We start from the raw sequence: 20,686 nt of genomic DNA on the forward strand, positions 1-20,686 counted from the left end.
ATGTCTTCCTGGGAGAAGCCTGTCACCTCCGCAATGAGACCCTTAGTGATTTGGTGTGAGACACCATCAATTATGACCTTTCCATTGTGCCAAGTTTCAACCATTATCTTGGTAACCCCTGCGTCGAAGCTATGGAGCCTCTCCATGAAGCTAGTTATGCCGCCCTTCTGGAGTTTTTTCCAAACCTTCCCTTTTTCTTTCCAGCTCTCCATTTCTCCCCATGGCTCTCTTCTAATCCTTTCTCCCACCATAGCAATATTATGCCATTCTAACCCTAAACCCTGAATAGAATTGCAGAGCTCAAAGATGGACAAATCGCTAAGGATGAAAGCTTTAATTTGCGTGTTTTTGGGTTTAACTCTGGCTTTCTTCCGCTTGTGTAATCCGTACATGTTATTATGAAATGGTGGGGGTTTCGCATAACTCCTTTTGATTCCCTTTTTAGAACATGATTTAGCATGTGTCATCATCATAAAAAGATTTTGAGTTGGTACCTTGAATTTTCTCCTTTTGGATGAGCTCAATAGCCACCGCCAAAAAATGATTATTGTTTCCCCATGTCATCACCAAATTGAATGTGACCGCTGTGTTGGTGAACTATTCAGCAACCACGTTAGCTTCACGGTAGACATGGCTGATGTGGTAATTTTTAAATTTTCTCAAGTCCATTTTTAGATCCTTAATTATGCTTTCAATGGTCCATGATGGTTTGGTTACTCCTAAAATACAATTAATTATATTTAGGGAGTCACCTTCAAGCCACAGTTGTTCAATCCCTGAGTCCAAGGCCAGCTTAACAGTGAGTCTGGCTACACTGGCTTCAGCTAGATGGTTGGTTTGGTGACCAATAGGGGAGGAGATAGCCACAATGCCCCCTCCCAAGTTGTTTCTTATGATTCCACCACATCCAATGAGACCCGAGTTCCCCTTAGCCGCTCCATTGAAATTGGCTTTATGCCAATTTTCAGGGGGGAAGGACCAAGAAGCCAGCTATCTTCTTTTGATCTTGTCTTCTTTCCTGGTCTTAATTTTCCCTCCATCCTTTATGTTTCCATCTCTAGTTGTGGCATAGTTCTCTTTCATGAGGCTGTCAATTTTCTCTGCTATAATACCCTCAGGAGTTTCTCTGTCTCTAAATATCTTGTTGTTGCGCTCCTTCCATATTCCCCAGCAAAAGTGTGGGATAATCCAGAAACTCAAAATTTGGGATTCCAGGCCTTTGTGGATACTTCTCCACTGAATGAAGAAATTCTGGATGCTGGCAGGTGGGCACTAGTAGGAGTTCATATTGGAAGTCAGAAGACTCCACACTCTAAAGGAAAAGGGGTAGTGAATGAAAATGTGGTTAACTATTTCCAGGTCAATTTTATAGTGGCAGCATCTGTTGGGAATAATTTGCCTCTTTTGGCTAAATTATCCAGGGTAAGGATCTTATCTTGTAAGAGGAGCCAAAAGAAAATGTTTATTTTGGGCGTTAATCCAGGGATCCAGGCCTTGGCCCAAATAGGTTTCTCCCCTGTTCCCACAAGGGAAAGATAGCTTGAGGCTACAGTATAATGGCCTCCAAAAGAGTCTCCCTAGACTAAGGCATCGCCTATCTGGTTGATGTTAATAGCATTCAAAGAGGCCATCAAAAGCTTGAGATCCTATGAAAGTTCTGCCAGATTTTGCCAATCATTCCCATTTCTGTAGTTCCTAACCAGCATACCATATTTGCCTATTGCCTAATCAGCCCACCTACCAAATGAAGGATGGTTATTGAGAGGTTCCTGAAAAAGCCAGCTGTCCTGCCAAAAAAGGATTTTGTCTCCCATTCCAGCTTTCCATTTGGCCCTGGATTTAGCAAGGGGAAGGGCCTTCAAAATACCTTTCCAAATGTAAGAACCCAATGGCAACTTGGCCCCCTAGAAAATGGAGGAGAGAGACATGCCTCCCACATACTTCTCAACCAAGATGTCCCTCCAAACCCCTATGCCTTGGAAGATGCACCAAGGGAGTTTAGCTAAGAGGGATTGATTGAGGTGAGAAATTTTCCTAATTCCAAGACCTCCCTGGCTTTTGGGCAAGCATACCTAGTCCCAGGCTACCAGGTGGTATCTCTTGTGGTCATCAGTTCTAGTCCAAAGAAAGTCCCTCTGAATTCTCTCCATTCTATCCGTAAACTTAACCCAAATCCCAAAGAGACTGAGGGCATAGGTGGGGAGGTTTTGGAGAATCAAGTTAACCAGGGTGCATTTGCCAACCTGACTGAGGGTGGCCCCCTTCCATCTAGCAAGTTTCTTGTTGAATTTGTCAATAATGCTTGTCCAAAAGGAGTTTGGGGGTTTGGAGCCAAGAGGAAGCCCAAGATAAGTCGTCGATAGGGACCTAATGCCACAACCTAGAATTCGAGCAATTTTCCTCTGCATCTCCAGAGGAGTGTTGAGGAAGAAGAAAGAGCTCTTGTCTAAGTTAATAGCTTGGCTAGAACCCCTGGTGTAGGAATTAAGAATGCTATTGAAGGTCCTGGCCTCCTGAACTGAAGCTTCACCCCCCAAAATTGTGTCATCCACAAATTTCTGATGAGTGAAAGATGAAGTACCCGAAGAAGGCCTCAAACCCACTAAACACCTATCCCTGATCTTCTTCTGAATGAGTCTGCCTAGGCATTCTACCATGATAACAAACAGGACCAGAGAGATGGGGTCTCCTTGCCTTAGACCCCTAGAGGGGGAGAAGAAAGGAGAGGGGTGGCCATTGACCAAAATTGATAAAGAGGGTGAAGACACAAGCTGAGAGATGAGTTTGCAAACCTGATCATCGAGGCCAAAGGAATGAAGAACATCAAAGAGAAACTTCTAGTCAACCTTATCATAAGCTTTTGACAGGTCCAGATTTTGAAGGAATCCTTCCTTTTTGCCCACCTTAAGAGAGTGGATGACCTCATGAACTGAAAAAATTGAATCAAGGATCTGCTTGCCAGGGACAACACCGATTTGCTGAGGAGAGATAATCAGAGGGAGAACTCTAAGGAGCCTGGAAGTGAGAACCTTGGCAATAATCTTATATAAGGAATTGCAGAGGCTAATGGGCCTGAATTTATCTAGAGAATCAACACTCAAGATTTTAGGGATGAGAACCAAAAAGGTAGCATTAAGTTCTTTAAGAAAATTCCTGGCTCCAAAGAACTCCTGAATTGCTTTAACCACATCCTTTTTCACAACATTCCAAAAGATCTAAAAAAAGAAAGTAGGAAAACCATCCGGGCTAGGAGCTTTATCCCCCAGAAGAGAGAAGAGGGCCTGATGGATTTCTTCCAAGGAGGGGATTTCCTTCAACAAGGAGTTGTGGTAATCTTGAAGAATTGGGGGAATGGTCACTAGGATTTCCTCTTGTTCAGACCCAGAGAGGGAAGGGTCAACAGAGAGGAGAGATGAGAAGTAGCAAACAACTTCCTTCTCAATTTCATCGTTATTGGTAATCTGAACCTGGCCTTTTACAATGTTGGATATTCTATTATTAGCCCAGTGCTTAAGGGTGGTCAGGTGAAAAAATCTGGTATTGCGGTCTCCTTCCTTCAACCAACTGACTCTTGATCTCTGTTTCTAGAAGATCTCTTCCTTAGATATGATGTTGTGCAGATCCGAAAGGATGGCCTTTTCTTGCTGGCCTTTATGTTCATGGTATCCTGAATGTTGGATTTCCTCCTGAATAGAAGAGAGATGATCAGAAACCTCATCTTTCTCTTGGAATATGTGGCCAAAATTAGTTCTGTTCCAAGATTTGATGTTTCTTTTCACATTTTTCAGCTTTTGGGCAACTCTGTACATTGCTATGCCTTCAACCTCAATGCTCCACCAATGGGATATATTATCTTCCAGCATAGGGTGTGAGAGCCACATTTTCTTAAAGTGAAAAGGGAAGGCCTTGTTGCTGGAAAGGGGGGAGGCAGAAAGAGAAATCAAGAAATGATCAGAGCCCACTCTAGGGAGGAGAGATAATCTACAAGAGTGGGATAGGAGCCATTTGGGGGAGATGAGGGCTCTATCAAGATGAACCTAGATACTATCACTCCCAATTCTTCTATTAGACCAAGTGAAGCTGCCACCTTGAAGGTCCAAATCTAGGAAAGCCAGATTCTGAATGAACGAAGCAAGGTTGCGTTTGCTATCCTGATCTGGGGCTTGACCCCCCCTTTTGTCTGCATCAAAAAGAGGCGAATTGAAGTCCCCCATTATAATCCCTTTATTCAAGTTACAATTAGATAAGATGCCAAGGAGCTTAGTCCATAAGTAGTTCCTTTCTTTCTTGGTATTGGGGGCGTACAGGTTAAGGATTAGCCAAGATTCATTGCTTTGGATGTGAAAAACCTTACAAAGAAGAGCATTAGTAGAGCTGTAAAGAGTAGTTAACTTGAAAGCTTTGGTGTTATACAAGATTAGGACACCTCCTGAAGCACCATCCAAATCAAAAGCTTTGCAGCAAAAAGTTTTACTGAAAGATATCCTACTTACTAGGTCATTTTTCATCTTAGGTTCCTGTAACAACAAAAAGTCAAGTTTTTGGTCTCTAATCATATTTCTAATGAGTTCCTGTTTGTGAGCCCCATTAAGGCCCCTTATGTTCCATGAGATAACTTTCATTTCTTACTCCCTGAGAAATCCTTAATGGACCTCTGGCTTCCATCTACCAGGTTCCTTCTTGTTTGCTCTTGCAAAATCTAATTTAAGTTCTTTCTTCTTGCTCCCTTGGGGGGTGACCCAATATCAGCTTTAACCCTGCTTCTGGTTAAAGCAGGAGAAGGGGGGGGGGGGGGGGGGGATTTTCTTCTGGTTCTTCTTTTTCTTCTTGACCATGCACCACTCATCAAGGCTATCCGTCGCACTGTTATCTAACCTATCTTCCCAAAGGGCAAGCTGAGATGGATCAGTGTTCTTAATGAGGAGATGAAGCTTGGCCTCAATTCCTATAGGGGTTGAAGAGTCTCCCCCCTTGCCAGAGATGACCCCCGAAAAAGAGTGTTCTCAAGGGGAAGACACTTAGCTTGGGTATCTTCATCCTAGGCTAGGGATTCCCATTCTAGGTGATTCAACACTGTAGCTCCCAAAAGAGGGACTTCCTCCGCTGCGAGAGAAAACTGAACTATAGTTTCCAGAGGGATATTTTGATCCACAACGGGATTCTTAGCTAAGGAGGGGGAGCTTACCTACACCTTAGGGACCTCCAACGGGTCTGAGATTGATTTTTCCAATATAGGGCCCTATTCAAGGGGGGTGGAGATGACATTTTCCTTGGGGGGATCCTTCTGAGTAGTGTCCTTTGCTGCTGTGACTTTTAGGCTAATAGTCTTTCTCCCTTGCACCACAGAGAGTTTGCACCTCCATAGCACCTTCATCTTTCCCTTACCAGAAGGGCATGTAGCAAGTTTCTTGGTTTGATCAGGGATGACTGGTTTCGTGATCATCTTCTTTGCCTCATTGGGGCACTGGTGGGCCTTATGACCAGCCTTCAGATAGAGGAAGCACGCAAAGGGGATTGTTTCATAAATAATTTTTTGGTTGTGCACTCCAAGTTTGGAATGAAGTTCAATGAACTCAGGCATGTCTGTTCCATCTCTCACCCCAATGCAGATGCATGCAAAATTTAAGCGACGCTTGGAAGCAATGATTGGATCCTTTGAGAGAAGTTCCCCAAAGGTCCTGGCTATACCCCCAAAGATGTCCTCATTCCAGTTTTCAAGTGGCAATTCTAGTAGTCTTACCCACACAGGAGCTTGGGTGAAAAAAAAATCATTCAAGCTCATACCAGAGGACCATTTCTGGAGCACAAGGGAAGAGCAACCCAAGGCCCAATGCCCTTCACTCAAAATGCTAGCAAGGTCTTCAGAGCAAGTGAAATCGAAAGACATAAAGCCTTTCACCATAGCCGTAACTGAGACCTGGCCCTTGAGAGCCCATTTATTTTTTATGAGTTGCCTAACTTCATCAATGCTCGGTCTAGGCCCCAAAAATTTCCCAACCAAAGTAGAAGCCATAGACTAAATATTGTGATCCACAATCTCATCTGGGATGTCTATCGCACAAGAACCAATCACCGAATTCTGAATAGTTTTAACAAGCAGGAAAGAGGACTTACCAGAGGGTTTAACCCTGAAGAGTGAGGACCATTTTTTAGGTCCTAGCACATTTGTTTTGGAGACCAAAGGAGATTTGGCTACTTCCTTGATAAGGACAGTTGGACCTCCAACAGTGCTTTTTGACTTGTCCCCAGTGCCAGGAGCAGCCAGACAGCCTCCATCTTGCTGTCCATGCTCCAGTCCAAGGGCCCGAAACTAACCATCCAAGGAATTCTTGCTCTTGCATGAATTCAAATTTTGAACACTCCCACTCTCTCTGCTCCCATCACTATCTGCTCCCATCGCTTAGAATTAATTATGTTATGAAAAATGTTGCAACTTCACAGTGATGTGCATATGTAGATGCCAAATTTTATACATGAAAAAGAGAATAAATGTAACATGTGAATATTATATGCCATAATTTTTATAAAAAAATGATAAGAGATGTCACATGTGCATATTTATATGCCATATTTTGTATAAAAACATGATAAGAGATGCCACATGTGCATATTTAGATGTTAGATTTTGTATATAAAACTCATAAGAGATGTAAATACTATACATTATTGTTATAACTTGAGCTTTTTTTCATGGGTTTGATGATATCAAAAAAATATTCAATTATCTTCAACTTATATAGATTTAAATGGTTGCCCTCTTGCATTTTTCTTCCAAATTTCCAAAAAAATCAAGAAAATAAATTGAAATTTGGATACCAATTTGTCTTCTCTACAACATATACAAAGCTTGGATAGGGTTGTTTTCAACCATGTCCTTGCTGTCACATTATGCCACCCCTTTTAGGCTTAAAATAGCCCTCTGATTGGCACAAGACATGATATTGACATCATGATGAGGTCAATAGGATCTACAAAGAGTTAGGATGAGTTTTTAACCATTTTTAAGGTTTGTGGTTAAGTTTGAGATGATAGGAAGGTCATTTGACCAAATTGGTGAAAAGTTGCCAAAAAATCTAAAAGTTGCATTATGCAAGTTTGCAACTTTCAAAAGTTGCTTGAGCAACTTTTGGCAAGAAAGTTGTGTATTATTGAAGAGGAGTCCTAAAGGTTTATTAACCACACAACCACCCTGTATCAAGCATTAGAAGAGAATTGATAGGTTGGTGAACTCATTTGGAGACCAAAAGATCACCTAATGTTTGTTTGTCTAGGTTGTTCTAGGTTGGTCAAACATAGTCAAATTTTGGGCAAATGTAGACTCAAGGTTGAATTTGATCATTTTTTTTCATCTTTAGTCTTTAGAAATTATTTTGGATCATTTCATATGTAGTTGGAGTCAAATTGCATAATAGTACAAAAAGTTGTTAAAAAGTTGCAAAGTGCAAATTTTGTAAAAGTGCAATTTTTGCAATTTCTTGCAAAATTTGTCAAGAATGAACAACCAAGTGAAAATTTTGGTTGTGAAATGGCCAAATTACTTGGAGGAGTGTATATGTGTTGGAGATCATGATGCAAAGGCTAATGGAGGATTTTCAAAATCTTTTGAAGGGAATGCTAATGTTTTCTTTTGTTTTGTAACAACACCTTATTCTTCCTTCCAAAAGAATTAAATATAGGTCCTCAACCCACAATATACACCTATCAATGGTCATTTTTTTCATTTTATACCTCCAGTAGACTCCACAACCTCAATCCTCTTCCTCATCTCCATATCCATGCATTCAACCATGCTCCATGTTCTATGGTTGCCTTCAAACTAACTAGTCCAACACCCCTCAATCTTTCCAGAAGGTGTTACTAACTTATAAATGTTCTCAATACCTTCCAAATAACATATATAGTACTCCCAAAGTGATAACCATTATGTCCTCTTCTAAGATTGTCCTACGAACCCTGCCCAGTGAGAAATTTGTAGATTTCTCCAAATTTTACCAAAAGACTTTCCAAAAAAAATATATATTCAAATATCCTTTTCTAATTTATCAAACATATTTAGAAATCAACTTCACTTTTTTTATAACATCCCTTCCAAAAATTGTTGCTTTACTTTTGGATTCTAGATATTATGTTTTCAAAGCAACCCTATCATGGGTGTACTCCCAGACCTTGACACTTTTAGAAGTATCATGGAATAGATCCAATTAGAGGAATATTCATCCATTTTGACTCTATGACACTACTAGTTATGAAAGCCCCAATTTGGACCCCAAAAATCTAGTGCTTGCTCAATGTTTGACCTCCCAACACCATGCCTGCAAAATGAAAGTTGTTACACCATCCTTAGACTATTCTGAGATGGAATCCATCAAAAAAAGACCCCCTCCAATGGCTAGAACTTCTTTTGCTACACATATGGCTCCATTTCATGACCTCAAAAGTACTCCAAAACACTATCAAACTCATCCAAACACTTTCCACCTACAAACTCTCATTCTTTCCTACATTCACATTATCATAATGCTATTATACAATGTGACCCTTCTTGTCTTCAAGAGGTGCCCTACACAAAATGACCAAATTCTTTGGTTTGAATCAAGAAGACAAGTTTTGGAGAATTTTTTTGTATCTTCTAGAGTGTTGATCCGTACTTTTTCAAAAAAAAATTTCTTTTTTGTGATGATATGATTGAATCTAGTCCTTGGATTGCTTTCACATGTTCAAGGAATTGATTTGAATTAGTATAGTAGATTAGAATAATAGATTGCAATCATTTTCCTTCATTTTGTGCTTTCCTAGCAACTAGGGTTTTGAATCATCTAATGCATTCCTAGCAATTCATGGATGCTTTGTTAGCTCCATCTGTTCAGGTTTAGGCTAGGATCAACCTCATTTTAGCCACAACATCCCTTTGAGATATCAACCACACTAAATAGAAGCGTCTCTAAGGGTCTCTAAGCACCATCGAGTTGTGATCTTTGATCGAGTATTTATCTAAGCTTGTACAAGGTATTGATAAACTATCAGGTTCTATATGATCACATTATCTAGGCCTACAATAACCTATCTTAGTTTTTAGAGATTCTACTTTATTTGGATTTGGCATCTATATGTCGCCTATTGTCAAAAGTTACAATGTTACTTAGTTCAAATGAACAAGGTTGTATATATTTCAAACTGTTGGTCCTAGAATCAAATTGTTTGCTTCATTAGCTCCAATTGGTTGAGTTTAGGCTAGGACCAACCTCATTTCATCCAAAATGTCACTTTGACGGTATCAACCTCACTAAATATAAGTGTCCCTAAGGATCTCTAAGCACCATGAGCTACAATCTTTGATTAGGAATTTCTCTGAGATCATGTGAGGTATTGAAAAATTATTAGGTGCTACATGATAATGTTATCGAGGCCTAAAAAAACCTATCTAAGTTTTTAGAGATTCAAATTTGTTTGGATTTGGCATTTGTATCTCACATGTTGCCAAAAGTTATAATGTTGATCAATTCAAATGAGTAAGGTTGTGTATATTTTAAACCATTGGCCCTAGGATCAAATCGTCTACTCTGTTAGCTTTGGTTGGTGAGGTTTTGGCTAGGACTAACCTTTTTTTAGCTATAACGTCTGTTCAATGGTATCGACCATAATGGATAGAAGTGTCCCTAAGGGTCTCTAAGCACTATCAGCCTACAATCTTCGACACAAATACAAAAATCATGACATATTTTTACTTTTCAAGTCTTATTACATCAAAATAAGTGACATGATTATATGCCATAATTAATTTGATAAACATGTTACATTTTCTATATAAAATAATGAACATTCATGTGTTTGATCAATTTCAAGAAAGTAAGATGAAATACAAGTTTGTATGCACACATTGAACAAGTTAGATGGAAATTCAAGTTTAATGTATATGAAAATGACCAATATATTATGTCATATCAATCATATAGTTACAAAAAGATGTTATGTCTCATTAGTATGATACAAAAGTTGAATACCTAAAAAATGTTAAATGTGTACAATAGAAATGTCAAATGTGCACAATAAAAAAGTCAAATACCTAACAAATGTCATGTGTATACAATAGAAGTGTTGAATGTGCACAATACAAATTTTGAATATATATAATACAAAAGTTGAATATATGTCAATGTCATGTGATGACCACAACTACATATGTATATCACTATCAATATCTATGACTATGGTGGATCATCAAAATTGAGCCTCTTTGATGCAGTTTGTGGTTCATCAAGTGTTTATAGAAGAAAAATTAAAATACACTTCCAAATACCTTATATATAAGTAATTTGAAAATAACTAGAAATTGGGTTCTAAACTATGGATGGTTGAGTTGCTCATTACCTCATCCCTTTGTCCCATAGTTTGATTGAATGATAATGGTAATGGGCTCCTTTCTTGATGGGTGGGATTCCTCACAAAATGATGAGGTAGAGTGATGATAGGAGATACAACTACCAATGAATCAATGCTCATGGGAGGCACAACCACTGATGAATCAGTGCTGGTTTGAGGCACAACTTGTATGGTAAGTGATAAAATGTTAGAATTATAGAATGGCATTAGGGATTCCAAATAGAGTAAAAAACAAAAAAAATTTACTACAGCTTGAGTTAGACCTCTTGTGCTAGGAGGAGGTACAACCACTAATGAATCAATGCTAGTATGAAGCACAACCTATACGGTAAGTGATAAAATGTTATGATTATAGAGTGCCATTATGAATTCCACATAGAGTGAAAAACAAAAAATGTATTGTAGCCTGAGCCAGATCTCTCCTGCTAGTAGGAGATACAACCATTGATGAATAAATGTTGGTATGACGCACAACCTGTATGGTAAGTGATAAAATGTTAGAATTGTAGAGTAGGAATTAGAGATTCCAAGTAGAGTATGAAAACAAAATATGTACTACAACTTGAGCTAGATCTCTCATGCTAGCAGGAGGTACAACCACTAATGAATCAATGTTGGTATGAGGCACAACTTGTATGGTAAGTGATAAAAACTTAGCATTATAGAGTGGGATTAGGGATTCCAAGTAGAGTAAAAAACAAAAAACATAATGTAGCATGAGTTAGATCTCTTATGATAGCAAGAGGCACAACCATTGATGAATTAATGCTGGCATGAGGCACAACCTATGTGGTAAGTGATAAAATGTTAAAATTATAGAGTAGGCATTAGGGATTTCTATCACACACACAAGCAATCCAAATTGATATCACAAGAGGGCTTGAAGTAAGACTCTACATACATACCTCTGGCCTCTATTGTGGTTGACCCCATCTTTGACACTCAGAACTCTAAACAAAATGAAATGGGAAAGGATTTGCACAAAATATCAAAGTGTTGTAAAAGGTAAAAGATAAATAACACATGTTAATAAGACAAATTGTTGATAATTACTATAAAAATGAAAAAAAAAAATGTACTTATTTGTAATGCAACTATTTAATATGTATATAGAGCATATGCATACTATAACTAAAATTTATGAGAAGGAAGTTATGAAATTTCACCTCTTCCATTGCCTCAACATCGGTAGTCTCAAGTGCATTCATCAACTCTACAAAACTAAATTATTTCTACATATAGTCAATGAACAAGTCAACACATATTCATCAATATTGAGTACATGTATATACATTCATTCATAATAAATTTGAAAATATAAGATTGACTTGTATTTCTTACTTTTTTTGTTTTGGTGTTCTTGTTGATATCCTTCCCTTTCCTCCAAACCTTGAGCTATGTGGAGAACCCTAAAGAAGAAATAAATATAACATAAGAGGAATCAATAAGACACATCATGAGTTCAACCCAAATTGTAAACTTGATAGGTGTGCAAGCTATGATACCACATAGCTCTTAAGGCTAAAGTTAATGGCATAAAGTATAACATCATCAATTTGAGAAATTTCAGCTCTAGAAAAACCCTATAAAATAGTTATTGTTTTATATATATGAGATAATGTTGTAAATAAAAAGAAGGCACAATAAAGACAAGAAGATCATAGGAGGGCAAGAAGACAAAAGAAGTACTTGAAGGAATATTGGAAGGATAGTTGAAAGATAGGAAAAATTGGGGCTAAAAAACACTACAAGGCCTAAATTGAAAAGAAAGAGATGGAGAAGGAAAAGAGAGATGTGAATGAACCTTTGTCACCTTGTCAAGAAATAAAAGTGGAGATTTATGATTTCCACACTCTTGCTAGAAACCCTATGTGATATGGAGGTTATTTGATGCAGATGGGTATATGGAGGATGAACTCATGAGGTTCATTAGATGGAGTTTGGGTATGCTAGGAGCAAGATATGTGGATGGGAATTGGATGGATTTGACAAATTTGGGTGGGTCTCAATGATGGTAGGATATGGAAAGATATTGTTGTACTTTAAAGAATACCAATTAAGAAATAATGTTTCAAATCCAATGTATTATTGTACTAATAGGAGTATTTAATTTTTTTACCTTGGTTGTTCTTGCTCTTAGCCTCACACCTCTAGTAGAATGAGTACTATGTGGTGTTCTCATACCACTTGTTTCACCCTATATTGAATATTGTTTGAAAATATCAATCTAAATTTCTCTATAAAATAATAAAAATATTTACTTTAACGATATTTAGATGATTAAACAATATCATGTAAAAACTCATGGGGTTCATTAGATGGGTTTTTGGTAATGCTAGGAGCAAGAGATGTGGATGGGAATTGGATGGATTTGATGAATGGGGGGTTTCAATGATGGCAGGAGATGGAAGAGGATCTATAAGTGGGTTGTTAGTGTCATACAAATTAAGAAACGATATTTTTAAGCCAGTGTATTATTGTACTTTTAAGAATATTTAAAAAGATTTACCTTGGGTGTTCTTGCTCCTAGCCTCACACCTCTAGTAAAATGAGTACTCTATGGTGTTCTTATATTTATTGTTGCAACCTACATTGCGTATTGTTCACATATCAATCTAGAGTGATCTATAATTGTTTTTTTTACTTTTATGATATTTAGGTGATTAAATAATATCATTTCAAAACTTAGAAAAATAAACCTATGTATCCTAACCACTAAAGACCATCTCCATCAAATCATCTATAAGAGTGAAATCCCCACCTTTGTATGAATAAAAAGTATGCCCACAATGTACACATGGATGAGATGACACTCCATCTTGAAATGCCTCCATATCCATCCCATCACACCTGTAATGACGGAAAAAAGAGAGTTGATTGGGCCTCAAAGACTATAATGATGCACATGATGATGATGTAGGTGGCACAAGTGAGGATTACATTGGTAGTGTAGGGGACACAAGAAAATATGACACTAGTGGTGTAGGTGACACAAGTGAAGATGACATTGGTGGTATAGGTGATGCTGATGGAACTGTCATAGGATGTGATGACCAAGGTGCCTTAGGTGATAATGATGGAGTTGTTGCATGCTATGATGACCCTAAAGGTGCATCTGATGATGGTTAAGTTTTCATAGGTGAAGGAAAACCACCTAACTATGAGCCATGCTCAATGATAACATTTTTCAATGATGTAGCCACATGAAGAGTCTATAAATCAAGACTCCTTTACAATTGATGGGAGCACAACATAAGGCATGGTTTTTTGTGTTGTATATCTCCTCTCATGATGTTGCACCACCCTATGATCCCTAAGTCTATCCTATGTAGAGCCTCTCCCTCCACACTGGAACTGATGAATGACAAAGTAATTTGGCTTCTTGCAAAGGATGAACTCACAATATAGCTTTCTTAAAAAATATAGAGACACCTCATAATTATTATATGGTAGTAGGTCAAATAGCATATACCACTTACCACAAAAACATGTTCTCATCCTAGGATGAGTGCATCGATGAATAGGAAAAGTTTTGGTTGTGTGTAATAGAGAGTTGCCCAATATAGGATTGATGAAAAAACAAACATATAGTACCCTTTGTTATGTCTTTATCTTTCACTTATTGATATGATAACCCATCATCATAAAATGTAGAACACCTATCCCTCCATGAACCCCATTTCATAACCTCCCTAGACACCTCATTTTTTTTTTGGGTCATTTGTTCAAGTGTATTTGCTAGCATTGAGTGGTGATAAAGTATAGATGACTATAACTTGTTGACCATCTAGGAAATGTTAGCACTATTTTGTGTAAGGTGGTTTATGAGGTCCTCTTATGTAGTAGTTAAATAATTTAATTGTATGCATAGAGTATTTATAGGAGGTAGTGGTTGTTGAATGAGAATATTGAGTGGAGGGTTTTTTGGTTGTGCCACTACAAGTGGAGGATTTTGTGGTTGTGTCACAATGGGTGGAGTGTTTTGTGGTTATATCTTAATGGGTGGAGGTTTTGATTGTGTAGGAGGTGGTCTTCTATCTCTCCCTTGTTTTCTTGGATTCTTTGATGCATCTATATAAAAGAAATTTAAAACAATTATAAAACATATAAATTACAAAACCACATTATAAAATTTGATGGAAAAATACATAAACGGTGAATAAAATGAAGACCTACCTCATTTCTAAGGTGTCATGGATAGAAATGCAATAATTTTTTTTTAAAATCCCAAACTTGATTGGTTTTTTACCTTCTCCTCTGCACTCCACATTGTTGTTGTCATTTAAGGGTATAAAAATGCCCCCAAATGAGGGAAGTAGACAAAAATATATACTTTACAAAACCCAATCAAGTTTTTTAGATTATAATGGCCATGCTTGGGTACCAAGCTTGGCCTGCATTTCACTTCTAAGTAATCTGATCAGGTTATTGAATTTTTTGCTTTTTTTTTAGGTGTCCACTTTTTTGTACACCAAAATGGTGCACTTACCCATTGGTTGAAAGCTAATTTTGATGGTTTAGCTAAAGGAAATCCTAGAAGAGTTGGTTGTGGTGGAGTCTTGAGGGAACATTACAATAGAGTGGTGGATGATGTAGCAATCACTATTGGTCATTCAACTTGCCATAACATAGAGGTTATTGCTTCTTTTTACTCTAGTAGAAACTGATTTTAGGAAATTGTGGATGGAAGGGGACTCCTTAAATATAATTAACATGATGAATACTAAGAATATTGTTACGTGGAATATTGAAGGGAGTATTATGGAGATCAAAAATTTGATTGATAGTTTAGCTACAGTTATTATATCTCATAAATACTAAGAGGGAAATAAAGTGTTTGACTGGATAGCTAAGAAAGTTTTGTACAAGGATGAGAAGCTGATGTGGAATAACAACCTTAGCAAGGAAAGAGAGATGATGGAAATCATTAATTATGACATGAATAATGCAATCAAAGGAAAGATTATGTGAGATTTTGTGGATTAATATGGCAAGTGGTGGCTTTATTATGGAGTATTATCATTTTTTGTGGGAGCACCTATTCATTATTACCAATAGGACTAGGCACATATTCTAGGTGAATTTTTTATTGAGTTAAAAGATATCTTGACTTTTGTGAATGTTGCAATTTTTATAGAATTAACAAAGTTGGGTGCATAATGGGTTGGGATTTGAGGAAGCAAGAGCCTTCTAGCTACAAATAATGGAAATCTAAATGTGTGGTGTGGGAAATACTCTAGAAGGGTAAGGTGACAACGTATGTTAAGAAGTTGGATGGCTTTAAACCCCACATTACTAAATAGTTCTTCAAGAATTGGTCTAAGGAGAGGGTTACTCTTCATGGAGTTATAGTGGATTTGATCAAGGAGTTTATAGCTAAGATTACTGGTCATCCTATGGAGGGCCTAAAATTTGAGAAGGAAAATAGTATATCTAATGCTACATTCAAGAAGTTTCCCAAAAATGAAGAGGAGGAAAGAAAGTTTGTGAAGAAAGATTATTTCTATGACCTGGATCAAATTAAGGTAATATAGAAAGATGATTTATCTTATGTTTGTGAGTATTTTATTTTGGATGGAAGATTAGAAAGAGTTGAAAAATTCCATTTTTGTGTTTTTGAACCCATTTTGATAGAAGGATAAGTTGTCCTTTCCCTATCACTTGAAGTTTTCTCTGTTGAATAACCTCCAAGCCCATAGAAAGAAAGAGACTATGCCCATACTCCATGAAGGTCTAATTTTGTTCATTGAAAATTATTATTAAAAAAATGCAATGAATCTTTCACCTATAGTGGAAAAGAAGAGGAAATCAATTGGGAAAGAGCCTCTTTATAAGATGAGTGCTAAAAAAACTAAAAGATTTATTGTGAAAATTGAGGAGGGTTGTAATGATAGATGGGTAAAAGGAGATTAATGTTGATTAAACTAGTAAGGTTAATGAGGAAGTTTTGGATTTTGAGAAAAGAAAATATGAAGAGGATGAAATAAAAAGTAGCTATCTCAAATCCAACTTGGATGTGTATTCTAGTAGTTGGGGTATCTCTTTAGCTAATGATGATGAGGAAAGTAGTAAAGAGGGGAAAATTGAGAGAAATTCAAATTCTAAACCCTCAGGTGAGAATGAGGAAAATATGAAGTAAAGTGAAAGGCCTGTACCTACCTAGATGGATATTAATGATGTTAAGATCCTATTGGAATCAAAAAAGGAAAAGAATGTTGAGGATAACACCCTTGTGATAAAAGAGAAAAATTTGAACAAGGAGAACTAGAAGATAATACAACTCAAGAGAGTTTAAACAAAGAAAATTAGTTAAACCTATATGTTACCCAAGATGTGACTACTAATTTAGAGAAAATGTCTAATGATGAGGCCAAAAATGACAATAACATGGTGAAACTTTATTTCCTCCATAAGGATAAATTTAAAGTTGATGGCCTCTCTCCACATCAATTCTTGGCTCTATAATGAAATCATTGTACTTAAGAAAAAATGGGAGAACTCTAGAGATAATTGGATGAAGAAAAAATGAAGAGAGTCTAGCTGGACAATCGGGTGGGAAATATCCCTGAGAGGTTGAAGGCCTATGAAATGGAATTACACCAACTGGTTAAGGATGGTGAGAAATGGATGGACATGGTTACTTCAAGTTTGTGTATTAATACTAAAATTATGGGTAAAAGAAGTAATGAGGAAATTATTTCCCCTGTTGTTGTCAACCTATCAGGTGGCCCTAGTAAAAAACTAGGCAAAGCATAAAGAAGTCTATGGTTGCTACTTTTGGTTCTATGGTGGGAGATATCCTTCAAGGTATTGTGGTGGCTAGTAAGGAATTAGCCAAGGTTATCAAATAGTTAGTTTAATTGTGGGCTCTCATCTTTGGTTGGGTTGCTAGTCTTGGTTTACCTATTTCTATTTCATTTTAAGCTTCTATTTCACTATTTCACTATTAGGTTCGAGGTCTTTGTGTAAAACCTAGTTTTGAACATTGATCATTTATTTGTAGGTTCTAGGTCCTTGTAAAACCTTACATAATTTATTCGTATATCTATCTGCTTACTATAAGGGATTTTGGGTCCGCTCAAAACCTATTTTTACCTTAATCTAAAAAAACATTCTCCCATGCTTGATTGACTACCATACATGGCACACTATTCAATCTACTTGGCTAACATAATTTTTGATAAATCACTCTCACTATGAATTCAATCACTAGATCAATGATGGTAGAGATGGACAACTCTCATCCATTCCATCTAGCCTTTTTTTTAGCCTCAATTTCTTCTCTACCTAAACAATGTACAATCTTCTTCATATCCAAAGTTGGATATCCTATAACCTTTTGAATTGTCTTCTCTATGATCTCAATAGGTCCATTATCTAGCCATAACTTTGTATTATGGATTCTTCTTAGTAATACCTTGATACATTCAATCTTTGAATTCCTTGGAAAATCTCGGGCACAAGGTAACCCTTTCATTTCAACAATTTTGAATTCATCCTTTAGAACTCCTTCATCACATAATTTTTGATATGCCTCTCAAATCTCATAATCACCAAATTCTCCAATATTACACATGAAAAAACTTCATACATCATGAATCATAATTACTTTAGTTGGTATCAATGATAATGCACCCATTGAATTTCCTTTCACAACAATTTCAAGAATATCTCAAAATTTTGGTGGACTAGTGCAGAGGCACTTCAATTTCAAGAGAACAAAGAGGTTTAGAGTCATTAAGTCATATTTTGAATTAATGTGATCCATTTATTAAATATTTGAGTCTTTTGAGTCAAGATATAAAGGCTAGAGAAGTCATTTGTAATAAGTTGTCAAAATTGTAAGAGGAGGTCTTAATATGATAAATAATGTCAAAATATTTATTTCATAGGTGATTGGATTTATTTCGATCCATATAAAGTCATTTGAGTCATAAATTTGGTCTAGGTTGGGTTTGTATGAAAATTGTAATGCAAAAATGCATAAAGTGCATAAAATATTGTCTTAGTTGCATAATTATTAAAAGAATGTAAGGAGATGGTTTAAAGGGTGGTTTGGAAGTTATAACCAACCAAAAAATCTATAAAAATGGATGTATGGTCGAACCAAAGCATTAATGAAAGGAAGAGATACATTTTGAAAGAAATTTGGTAATATTCTAAGTTGTTATTTTGATTGGATTTTCAGTTTTAGTGTTGGTTCTAGGTCTTGTATAGCCATGTAAAATATGGAAACCATGTAAATTTTTTATATTTGGATAGAGTAGTGAATACCTTTCTTTTGGCTTTGGTTTGGATTTATTTTATGTAGAAATGAAGAAGTTATCTAAGTTTTAGCAAAGCTTGTAAATTGCATATTTGAGGATGCCCAACTACAATCAAATTGAAATGTTTGGAATGATCACATTTTAATGAACCAAGAATTCCATTTATATTCATTGGAAAGATGCATGAACAAAAGTTTTTTTTCCAATTGGTTTGAGTTATTTTCATGCATATTTGTGTAAGTCATGTTCATTTTAATGAAGACTGGTTTTTATGGATCTCCATTGAAGTTATAGGACACAAATGGTCCTTGTAGAATGATTTATGCATTGTAAGAATTAATGGCTTATATATTCTAAAACTAGACTCACATAAGGTTGAGTGGAAATTTTTTGATGTTACTTGGAATCATTTTGAAGAATTTTTTAGATGTGCTAGGCAGGGTTAATGGTTTTTCTCTTGATTTATGACATAAAATGTGGGTTTTGGTTCAGACAACATAATTTGTAATTGGTGTATTGGATTCTACTAAGATTTGGATATGTTTTTAAGACAACAATGATAGCATTCAGGCTTTCCTTTTGAATTTTCATTCCTGACTTCTCCATTCTTGGATGATTCTCCTTCTTCATTGGATGAATGTTTCTTTATATGTTCTTGTCCAAAAGTACTGCCAGATGACCTAGGTGGTTACATCAGCTCTTTAAGGTACTTTATTTCTTTATTGGGTTTGTTCAACCTTTCCATAAGTTCTTTCTTAGTCTTCAATTTATTTCTCAGTAAATCAGTCTATGATGTTAGATTTTCTATTTCCATGTCCTTCCAATTTAACTCCTGATTTGTGAGCATCATTTGATTCATCATGTCTAGTTGAGCATTTGTAATATTTTTCACATCATATGACCTTTATTCAAGTTTGATAGTCATTTTTCTTTTTTCTTCCTTATTCATAACCTTATCTTCTTTAGCTTTCTTCTTTTGCTTGGTCACTTCACATAGCATTATTGATTGAACTTCACATTCTCCCTTTAATCCTCTAACTTCTTTATTTGGGATATTATTATTCTCCAATAAACATCCAATCATTGTATTGCTCTCATTAGAATTTCTAGTGTCAAATAGTCCCTAAGTATCAACTTCTTCATAATTCATGTCATTTAGCTAATGGCCATATCTTTTCTCTTTCTTAGTGATTTCTTTAGTTTCTCTCTTGCTACCTCAAGTTGGATGTCAATCACTTGCTTGTCAATAACCTTTCCAAATTTGTAAGCCTCTATCTCCAAGATCTAAACTCCCAAGCTATTAGAATTTCTCAAGAGAACCAATTCTCTAATACAATTTTTTGGAAGTCTTAATTAGGAAACAAGATAATAAGTGAGGGGAGTGTGAATCAAGATCTATACAACCTTTTTTATCCCTTAAAACAAATTTAGTGGAGGTGTATCCACTACACTTTCTATCTCATATCTAATTCATGCATAACATAACTTATAAAATTAAATGTTGTAATATGTAGATCTAACTATCAATCACATTCATGAAATGTAAACTCATAATACAAATATTTGGCTACCTAGAAACCCTCCAAGGTGAAGGTAAAATTGGGTGGTGATGACACCCACAAATCTTCACTATTGCAGTAATAAAGTTAACATGTTAGGGTTACAATTTTGATTACTTTTGATGATCTACCATGTCAGGGGTTTTATCTATTAAAGTCTGTTAATACTATTAGATCTTATCTTGTGAAATAATTTTATACTTACAATAAAGTAAGGACTGGGTTAAGATATTTACAAAGGTCTATTAAAATCACTCTATTCAAAGATAATCCTTGAATCAGTTATGATTCAATACCCGATCCTTTGGTCTTCACTTTACTAATGATTATGGATCTCCTCTCTTAAATTCTAATGTGATCTTCAATCTGATATATCTATATTATGTCCTTTGCTACTTGATAAGGTCATTATCTTTGTTCTCCAATAAAAAAACTTAATTCTTTTTCCTTCTTCACAATATTCTCACTTTCACACTTTTA

The 20,686-nt window shown here is 36.2% G+C and overlaps 1 protein-coding gene across 1 annotated transcript; it reads right to left on the reverse strand.

The window, feature by feature from the left end:
• Window positions 1-5,239: 5,239 nt before the first annotated feature.
• LOC149562287 (uncharacterized) lies at window positions 5,240-6,013 on the reverse strand. Its single transcript, XM_089827954.1, has one exon. The coding sequence runs from the start codon at window positions 6,011-6,013 to the stop codon at window positions 5,240-5,242; it is 774 nt and encodes a 257-aa protein (XP_089684080.1).
• Window positions 6,014-20,686: the final 14,673 nt, after the last annotated feature.

This window comes from Cupressus sempervirens, chromosome 4, assembly GCF_028749045.1.
Source record: "Cupressus sempervirens isolate cs-2001-9-10 chromosome 4, ASM2874904v1, whole genome shotgun sequence".
NCBI lineage: Eukaryota > Viridiplantae > Streptophyta > Pinopsida > Cupressales > Cupressaceae > Cupressus > Cupressus sempervirens.

What these genes read in the sequence shown, in the direction of transcription:
- LOC149562287 (XM_089827954.1), bottom strand. Translation starts at nt 6,013, where the DNA reads ATGGCTTCTACTTTGGTTGGGAAATTTTTGGGGCCTAGACCGAGCATT.